This window comes from Cryptomeria japonica, chromosome 7, assembly GCF_030272615.1.
Source record: "Cryptomeria japonica chromosome 7, Sugi_1.0, whole genome shotgun sequence".
Taxonomy (NCBI): domain Eukaryota; kingdom Viridiplantae; phylum Streptophyta; class Pinopsida; order Cupressales; family Cupressaceae; genus Cryptomeria; species Cryptomeria japonica.
In genome coordinates, this window is record NC_081411.1 from 303,852,072 (window position 1) to 303,862,684 (window position 10,613).

At 32.1% G+C, this 10,613-nt stretch overlaps 1 protein-coding gene across 1 annotated transcript; it reads right to left on the minus strand.

The window, feature by feature from the left end:
• Nucleotides 1-5,911: 5,911 nt before the first annotated feature.
• LOC131053378 ((R)-mandelonitrile lyase-like) lies at nt 5,912-8,366 on the minus strand. Its single transcript, XM_057987976.2, has 4 exons — nt 8,226-8,366; nt 7,444-8,094; nt 6,119-6,929; nt 5,912-6,034 (listed from the first exon to the last, which is right to left on the minus strand). The coding sequence occupies exons 1-4, from the start codon at nt 8,314-8,316 to the stop codon at nt 5,983-5,985; spliced, it is 1,605 nt and encodes a 534-aa protein (XP_057843959.1). The 5' UTR covers nt 8,317-8,366; the 3' UTR covers nt 5,912-5,982.
• Nucleotides 8,367-10,613: the final 2,247 nt, after the last annotated feature.

Genomic DNA, 10,613 nt, shown 5'->3' on the forward strand with positions numbered 1-10,613 from the left:
GAATACAAGGAAAAAGGGAAAGTCAAAGATGAAATGATGAACTCTATCAAGGATAAAAAAGATTTCATTCCAATCCATAACTACAAGAAGAATATCAAAACGACATCTCCTACTCAAACCATGTACTCACCATCTTTCAATGGTAACTATTTTTCATGCAACAAATTTGGACATAAGGCTAGCGAATGTAGAGATCATAAAAAAAATCAATCTTTTAATGGAAGATGGTATGCATGCAACAAGTTTGCACATAGAGCTACTAGATGCATAAGTCCTATGGTATGGAATATATATGGAAGTACAAATCATGGTAGATTTGTTCAGTCTTTTAATGGGTACTATTATGCTCGCAACAAATTTGGACACAAGGCGCTTGTATATGTTATATCTACAACAATATTGGAAAAGTTACTAAGTTTTGTAGAGGAAGAAAGCAAAGGTTTACTAGTCCAATAAATAAATTTGATCTCAATAAAGGAAAGGAGAAGATGAAGATAGAATGGGTTAATAAATTAGATGAGATGACATAAAGAATAAATGAATCTGCAGTTATGTTGGTGTTGATTCCCCTTCCTAGAATTAAGCATATTGGAATTGTTTGAGGAGGAGAGATGAATGCAAATCTTATGTGCCCCCTCTTATGGTTTGGATGCTAAATTTTAACATGGTAGGATTTATAAATATTTTTTCGGAGGATTCTATATGGATCTATCAGTCTGGAGCATTTGTTGTGACCTACTGGTGAAATAGAGTATCAACTTTTAGGATATAATGGTATAATGCATTTATGGAAAGAAAACCCTAGTGGGTGAGTGAAAGGATAAAGGAGAATGTTAAAATCATTTTTGTCACTTGTGAACTTTCTCTTGCTTACAATAATGATCTCTAGTGCAATTAAAGTGTGTGTTGTGTAAACCCTAACATTCGTGTAGGAGGTGAATCAAGAAATATGGCTACTCTGATTGTTGTCAACCTCAAGCTAAAGCCATGACCAATTTTTAAGCCATATCCTTCTATGGAAGCAATGAATGACAAAGAACGTGCATTTTCTAGGGTTCTAATTTACTACGTGTACATCGAGGATGTGTAGGCATACATCCATGGTAAAATGGAAGAGTTAATTCATTCTAAGTTTCCTGACATCTAGGAGAACCTAAAGGAAGATTATTTGGCTACTTTCAAGGATAAATATAAGAACATTCCAACATTAGGGTCGAATATTTGCAAGGATTCCCTGATTTTACCTATGACATAGATTGGGTTAAAATTATTTTGAGCCATATTCTTGAAGATATAATGTACCTTGACAAACCCTATAGGATCACAAAGGATGTCAATAGGGCATTCATAGGTTTATGTTCAAATGACATTATTCTAGTGAAAAAATCTAGAAAGAATGATATCGTCACAACATTAACTGGTTTAAAATCAGATAAAAGAGTAATGATAATCGAGGATATTATTGATATAGGAGTAATATACACGATGAAGTTTTTAGCATCCAAGGTTTACTATCAAAACCAAGAGGGTTCTGCAACTGCAATTGCAATTCATATTGCACAACAAATGGCGGTTTCTAGAGAGAAATTTGACTTGAGTGAGCTGATGAGGCAATACGTACTCGGTAATATTAAAAGGACCAAGGTGAGTAGGTATACATTCAACTATGGCTCTTCGATTATTTATTTAGCTTTCATGTTTATGAATGAACTTGAGGGAAAAGATAATTATGTTTGGGGAAGTTCATCTCTTACTGGAGTACAAATAAAAAAACATAATTAGAGGGTTCAAAATAGATAATAAGCCATACAATTAGCACATTCTCTAGTTGGTTCAAATTTTTTTAAGGCACAACACAAAGGAGAGAGAGATTTCCTTCAGATGCCATTTGAAAATACAAAGATACATTCACATTTCTAGTATGTAGGGAAAACTTTTATATTTTGGCAGTGGAACCCAAAATAGTATGGATTTTGGACCTTCCTTATGAAGTTTATGAGGAAGAAGTTGAGTTTTTGTTTAGTAGAAGAAATTGAAGGAAGGTTAGCAAAAGAGAAATTTGACAAAGGACATGATAAAATAATGGATAAGCTATTTAATGATGTTGGTTTGCAGAGAGTTTCTAAAGAATTTGGTAAAAGAGGGACAAGGTTTGTGTCTACCCTGCCTTTGGTTATGTTTGGTTCCATTAGAACCCCCACTAAGACTATGACAACTCAAAAGAAGATACCTATAATGAAACATAAGGCTACAAGAGAGAGAGATGATATACAACCTGAAGTTGAAGAAGTTGAGAGCAACACAAAAGAAGATGCATAGAAAGAACAATTTGTGATTAGAACAAGGACAAAGAGAACGAATATTGAAGAAGAAGTAGAAGAGGATGTATCACCTCTGGCTAAAAGGAAAAGATCTATGGTTTCTCTAGGAGAGACTCATACAAGAAAGAAGAAAGAAATAAAGAAGAAAGTATAGTAGAAGACTAAGAAGAAAGAAAAACTTGAAAATGATCCAAATTATTAGCCACTTAATCTAAATAGTCTTATAAGTGCAATATGTATGCATAAATCATTGGGGTTTATAGTGAGTATGTATGATGAGTCTCCTTTGGTGAATAAAGAAACTATAGATCAGGTTGTGATCAGGTGCTCGATTATTTTTAACAAAATACTCAATGATATTAAATAGACACTACCTAAAAGTTTGATAGAAGTCTTGATAAAAAAGAGAAAGAATGTAGTAACAAAGGAGAATAACATAAGGACAAGTATTATTGATAAAATTCCCCCCCTTGTCTCTTGAAGCAAGAGTTGAAATTGTACAAATTCTTTATGCAAGGTTCAAAAAGAAAGAAAGGATAAATCTAATTATGGGTGGAGATCTTGAAGACCTAAAGAGAATATTGAAACAATTAGATGATATAGCGGCCCAGGTTGCAGAAGAAGTAGTGAATACTTTGTCTTCTCCAAAGGAGAAGACCAAAAAAACAATTTATATTGGAGAAACAAGTGGCAGTATGTTTGTTCTCAAGAAGGGAGCAAAGGAACAAAATATTGATGCAGTTGGTCCGAAAACTATTTCAAATAATCAAGTTAATTTTGAACAATAAGTTGATGAAGGTTCCCAATGAAAAAATGGAGAAGGAAAAAGGTGGAGAAATGGAAAGAGAGAAGCGTAAAGAAAAGGATGAAGAAAAGAAGATAGAGTAAATAATAGAGCACACAATTAAAAAGAAGAGAGAAGAATGAGCTTGAAGGAAAAATAAAAGACAATAAGAAGAGTGTCTATAGGTGAATATTTCGGTGTTCCCAAGTTGCTTCAGTTGTAGATGCAATTTGAGCCAATAGTGACACTAGAGGCATTTCAAGTACCAATAACACAAGGAAAAATGGATTTGAACAAATTTTCACTCCTCCAAATGTTTCACTTGGGTGATTTCTTTCATCATGCAACTAGAAAGAGTTATTTAATTGAAGTAAATGAGGATATGTTGAAGTTTCTCCAAGAGAAAATTTTGGATGAATCCTTGAGTGATGAAGATAAAATGTGAACTCTGTTAGAGGTTTTGAAAGGATATTCTTTTGGTCTTGAAGAAACTACTTCAAGTGATTCACATAAAAGGGTGACAAAGGAAAAATTGAATAAGCATGTGCAGAGACACACAATCATCTGAATGACGATATTGTATAATTTGAACAAAGTATAGATACTGTAATATAGGTATACAAGCTTCGTCATGTCTGACCTGAATCCACAAGTAAAACTCAGAAGGATATTAAAAATTTCAAGGCTCGTATTCTGGAGATTTCTAAGTCTATTGGTCTAAAGAAAGATGAAAATGGACACACTAGAATAAAAATAGAAAATCAGTATACAACGCTAAATCAACTAGTGGATCAAAAAGAGAATACATAAAGAAAGACTTTTTCAGATTAAGGGATATTGTTGATATGCATCTCACAAGAATGGTGCAAATTTTGAAAGACTCTCAGGTGTTGAGTGCATCAGTATCTATTTCGGGAAGCTATGAAGTTGTAGAACAACTCATTTTGAAGATGGAGAACCATCTCAATATTTTGATAATGTGGGAGTTGATTGGATATTTTCTTGGTTAGAGTTGAAGGTTATTCACAAATATATCATAATCCCTACCCTACAAGATGCTTACATGAACTTCTAGGAAGATTATTTTTTGATCATTTATTGATGAGATAGTTTGGGTGAGATTTTTTTTGGGTGTGCTATTACTAAAGAGCTCTTATAAATAGGGGGAGGTCTGTATAGCACACTTTTATATTGTTCATGTTCTTTTTGTCCTTGATTTCAGAGGAGGAGAGATAAATGTTGGCACAAGTGTTGCCATCAATTGCAAAGGGGGAGATTGTTGTAAATATAAATTTCATGTTATAATTGATGTCAAACTTGTGGTCTAGATGATGGTTTCTATATGTATGGTTGTCCAAATGTTGTGTGGATATATATGCAGTATGTTGATAGACATATGAAAAAATGGAAAGAAGTATATAATGATGTTCCCAAAGCACTGATTGATAATTGTATATGTTGGTATAGTGTTTCAACTATGTTTTACTATTTTTGTGAACAATCCGTCATACTCTCTGGTCTAGTACATGGTAGATATACATCATATGGTTATGTGATTTTTAGAATAGTATTTTTTGATGTACATGCTCATTATATATCATTCTCTTAGAAGACTACGTGATCTACAGTTGAGGAATTCCTTGCTTGGGTTCTTATCAAGTAGTCTTGAGAAGTGGCATGGAAACTAATGCATTGTGTTCCTTAGATTGATAGATGACATAATGACGTGGATGATTCTTTTGAGATCCTTGATGGTTTATGATGCTTCTATGGTCGTCCACAAGTTTTGGTTTTGATTTGGAGTGAAGATTGAAAGAATTAACTATTTTATCCTTTGAAGATGACCTATGTGTTTTTGGTCCAAGCGATTTCGTGTGGATGTTGTAGAACTATTTTGGAGATATACATAAGGATTTCCAACATGGTATGTACCTTCACACATTTCATTTTTCATTTTCATTCTCGTTGGAGATTTTTTTTGAGTTTGATAGTTATACTTACACACACTACATCTATTTTGGCAAACCTAAAGAATATTTTAGGTTTTGCAGTTGATATAAGTGTCAGTCATTGTGTAAATAAGACATATAATGTATGAGATATATGAAAATTAAAGGGGAAGCAACTCAAAGGTTTGGATGTGCTGCAGAGTATTGGTAAAGGCTATTTTAGATGAGTATTAAATTTTAATCTGCATTTTGATGCAATACTCTTATAGTTGAATCTTTTGATAGCATTGTATTTGAACGAGCTTATGTATTTTGCCTTGAAGAAGTGATCTTCCATTGTGCAGGTCTTCTCTGGGGTAGCACGAGCTCCTTGGCAGTTAGCCTAAACATTGTAAATAGATTCCTATATATTGTGAGTGTGATTCTCACCATGGTTTTTTCCTCTTTGGGTTTTCCATGCAAAAATATTGGTGTTATGCACGTTTGTCTTTATGATTTCAATTATTTACATTCATGCATATGGTAGATAGAATGAATGTTAAATCTTGATTCGCCCCCCCTTCTCAACATCTAGTAGCATTCAACAACTCATAATAAATGTTATGTTTTTATTCTATCATTTTTAATAAAACATAGGAGTCTAATAATTTACTGCAATAAATTTTCAAGTAGTAAATTGTATTTGTTTACTTTGTATTTCTTTGAAGGAATTATATATGTATATATTGGCCTAAATATTATCATCAAAGTTTTCCCTCATTTTTTCTTTGTTTTGTAATTTTGTAAATTAATATATACTAAACAACAATTGAATATAAACATTATATGAAAAGTAAATTAGTAGAAATTAAATCATTCTATTTGATGTTAATAGAAATTAAATTACATAAGTTTGTGACATTTTATTAAAGAAAGTTTTGAAAACGGTCTAATATTCACAAATGTTCATCCGCTCTTGAAGGATACGAACTCCAGCATACCTATACATATGAAATTAAAAGCATGTCATTAATATTATACTTTATTATTTAAACATAATATAATATATAAGGAAACAAATATACCTTCCAAGCATCATGGTAGTGGCTTGTGGATTGGTCCCAGGGCTATCCTTGAAAATTGAATTATCCACAACTCTTAGACTATCAACACCTTTCACTTGAAATGTTTTGTCAATCACATAGTTAACTTCACATCCTCCATGGTAATGCCAAACTGTTGCTACTGTATCTTTGCAAAAATTTTCCAAGGCATTATTATCTTGTATATTTTGTGGCAATTTTGACCCTATGAATTGAAGCCATCTATTAAATGTAAATTGTTGGATAGAAGTTGTCATTGTAATATTTGACAATACCTTCACAGCAAGAATACATTCATGTACATCAAATGGGTGAGAAAAGTAATTATATCTTACAAATGGATTATCTTGGGGATTTTTGCTACTAAGTCGAAGCTCACCCCTTGAAAAGGGAAATGCCACCTTGGTAAACATACCTCCTATATATTGATCATCTATAGTGTTTTGTTGTTGAACAAAGCCAAGACCCCAAATGTAGACTTGGGAATTCTCTATTATACCCACTACTTGTGCTTGTTCAAATTCAAGTGGTTTAGGGGATTCCAAAATGATTGTTGTACGCGGTGGATCTTGAATCCTTTTCCCTACAGTGTTTAGATCTAATAATACAGTAATGTTCAATTCATCAAGTTGTTCTGAGGGGCCAATTCCACTTAATAAGAGAAGTTGAGGGCTACCTATACTTCCTGCTGACAATATTACTTCACTCCAATGTGACAAATAGTTGATAAATACTTGATATAAGATATCATCAACATTACTCATCAACTCAACACCATTAGCCTTCAATATTCCTGCAATATTGTTTCATAGGCAATATTAAGATTCTAATTTAACTTAAAATATTATCATAATAGCATAGATTTTATTTAATTTTGGAAAATGGTAAAGATGAGTAAGAAATAAAATTGAGAAAAAAAAAGAAAAATACAAACAATATAAATATATTGTTTTTTATTACTTTAATAGAGAGGGCCCCTAAAACCTGGTAAAACAACAAAATTAGAGAGCAACAACACAACCACTGACTTCAGACAGCCAGATCTAGCACGTTCAAAAAACATCTCTGAAAGAAATAAAAAACAAGCATACCAATATAACTATATTGTTAAAACTATATGTGAACAGAATTATTATTCTAATTAATACATTTTTTACAATATAAAATGATTATTCATGTCAAAATAGTAAATAAAATTCACAATATAGGGTATGTCTAAAACCTTTAACCTGATTAATATTTAGGGAAAGAGGGGCTCGGGCCAATACTGAAAAGAGAAAAACACAAAAGTGAAAGTGCAAGCGTACCTGAGGAGGAATCAAAGAGGATTCTGGTGGCTGTAGCATTCAGAAGAACCACAATGTTATCTGGATTTGCATATTGTAGCAGATCTGCAGCTGTGTGTCTCCTTCCCTCGTTGTCAATGGTAGAAGCACTGAACTTGGTGCCCTCCAAATGATCCATAGTATACCCATTGTAAGGAAGCACTCCAGCTTCCAAAAGTGCATCCTTGAAAGCAGAATTCCAACGGAAAAGTTTGTCTGGTTTGAAGGCCATCAACTTCTCCACCCATTCGTATGACTCATTCACAAGTTTCTCATCCCACTCCATCTCTCGAATGAATTCCGAGCTTGCCCTGCTATAGAAACCAGCGTTAATGGCTGATCCACCTCCCAGAACTCTTCCCCTTACTAACTGCACTCCCTCATCTGAGACAAATCCCTGCATGACATAAGGGAACTCACTGGGATCCCCAAAAGCCTTGAATACGCCTTTAATGTCTGCAGTGTCAGGATTACCATAGGGGGAATCTCCCCTTTCCACTAGCAGAACAGAATAATGCTGTGACAGAGTTGCAGCAAGAGGACACCCTGCTGTGCCTCCTCCAACCACAATGTAATCATATGTTCTTGCAGCTGCCTTCTCAACATCTACTGTCATAAAAGGATATGGGTATTCTGCAAACACCAAGCACAAAACATCTCACATTACAGTTACATACCAAACTTGATAACCATTGGAATTTTTATACGTATCCTTCTCAAAAAACATTGAGATTTGAAATGAAAGACTGAAAGAATGCACTCACCCAATTTCTGCGTTTGTACCGCCGAACAGTGAAGGTCATTATGATTTGTAAAAAGCAGCAGGCATGAAATGAGATAAAAGAGAATCTCCATTCTCACTACTCGATCTAATCCCTCGTATAGACTTGAAATTGAAATCAATATAATTCGACATCAATATAATTCGACTTTAATAGCGTCACTTCCCCAAATCATAATTTCAATGATTCAAATTAGGCTGGTTTATTCTGGTTTCGAAAGAGACCTTTCGTACAGTGTGTTAGTGACAGGTTAGTCAATCACAATCGTTAATTGTAAAATCGACAATGTAAAACGCACCACTAATACTTATACTAGTCAATCCTTACTGTCATTTTGAAACTAAAATAGACACACTCAAATTATAAGGGACTCTTGAATATATTAATTGGCTACCATTCAACTAATTTCAACGTAATAGTTATTTTGAAACTGGCTGCCATGCCATTAATTTCAACGGTAATAGTTATTTTGAATATTGCAAAGGAAAGGAATATATATTTTATTAGCCATAATAGTCAATAAAACCAAAACTATTCACAAGGGGAAGTCAATTAAGGCGGCTTGGTAAGTTTGAAGTCATTTTCATTATGGTGACTCCCTTAAAGAATCAATGGTTTCCTCGTGAATAAATTGAATCTGATAGTAACATCACAATTATTGTATGAGTGTTTTATTTTTATTTCTTTTATGAATCAATAAGTATAGAGTGTTTTTTCAAAGTGTCAAATATTGTAATTCTATGTGAATTTTGAATAAAAAATAAATACTTTTTAGGTCAATAAATTCTATCATGATATCAATATCATAATGCTTTTATTAATGTTTTATTTTTATAATAATAAGTAATAAAAAATATGCAATTAAAATTTTTATTTTTGTTTTCAAAATCATTTATTAGAATTAAAAACATTTATTTAGTAGTTATTAAAGTGTTTTTTAGTTTTTTTAAGAGCTAAGAGAGTTTTAATTTTAGTTTTTTTTAAGAATGAAATAATTGTCCAAAAAATAGTGGATATATAATTATTTGTTTAATAAAGAGAAGGGGAGATAAAAATTGAAAGGAACTTTACAAAGAAGAGGAAGAAAATGTATATAGCTTAGTAACATAATTAATTACCATAAAAGGGCTAATATAATTTCAATTTCAATTTTTTTACATTCTATTTTTGTATCTCTAAATTGTCTATCATCATAAAAAATTTCAATTATTTGACTAGAATTGCTACATTTCACGTTCTTAAATCATCTTTCATTTTCTAATATGAGAATTTTAAATCATTTATCAAAGATAGATTTTATTGTTTTTAATAAAAAATTGAACATTTAAGTCCCTTTTTAGCCCATTTATATGGGCTTAGCTCAACAACATACTAAAAATTTCTTTATTATTATGGAATGATGATCTATCTAGATATAATAATGTGTTTCTTGGTAAAAAAATTTAATCATTTTTTCTATCTTAAATGTCATAGAGAAATGTTTGCCCCTCCTTAATTATTGTAGATGATGTATATTTTATAGTTTAAGAAAAAAACATATTAATTTTTTTTTTTATGTTGTAGGATAATGATCTATGTAGACACAATAATAATTTTTTAATAATAAATTTTAAGCATAAATTTAATTATCTTAAATATTGTGAAAAAATATCCCTTTCTAATTATTTATTTATTTGTAAATATGATACAAATTGCGATTTGAAAAATGTCACATTTCAAATTTGGGTTTCTTTCTAAAATAATTAATATGAAAGCATTCCTTCTCTGTACACAATATTTTGGTCTATTGGTGAAGTTGAAAGGTTCTTAATGAGCCCACCAAGGATCAAGTCTTGCTAAGTGCAAGGCTCTGACATTTTAAGGGGATGAGGGGATGAGGTTGGGATTATGCCTTGGGTAAATTTGGTGGAGTGGATACCCCTTAGTCCTTGGCCCTTAGCCAAAAAGGTTCTCGTGCTCTTGAATCGGGTAGCAAAAATGAATTTGTGGACAAATTCCATCAGAAAAATAAAATTACTTAGAAGGAGAAGAGTCAAGGAGTCAACAAACTACAAAATGTACTCATATATTTTTATTAGCTCGGTACCCATGTAGCACTTATGCAAGGCTATATTTTAACAGGTTGACTTATCTTAGCGTCCAATTTGTGACCATTTATTTTACCTATTGTACATTGTCATTCAATTTGAAAGGTGTTCTCTAAACATAGTTTCATTTCCTAATTATACCTGTATAATGTAATCTACCATGAAATTTGAAAAACTTTAGGTGTCACTTTATTAAAGTAAAAGCAACTCTATTAAAGATGGTATTTACCTTTACTAGCACTTGCAACCCGATGAGGTGCAATAGTTACGCCAATAGTGAGAC

Bases quoted from the DNA above. Each gene is read 5' to 3' on its own strand.
- LOC131053378 (XM_057987976.2), bottom strand. From the start codon at position 8,316: ATGGAGATTCTCTTTTATCTCATTTCATGCCTGCTGCTTTTTACAAAT. The intron at 6,930-7,443 runs GTACGCTTGCAC...ACAATATTGCAG, and splicing joins CCTCTTTGATTCCTCCTCAG to GAATATTGAAGGCTAATGGT. The intron at 6,035-6,118 runs GTATATTTGTTT...TCATATGTATAG, and splicing joins ACTACCATGATGCTTGGAAG to GTATGCTGGAGTTCGTATCC.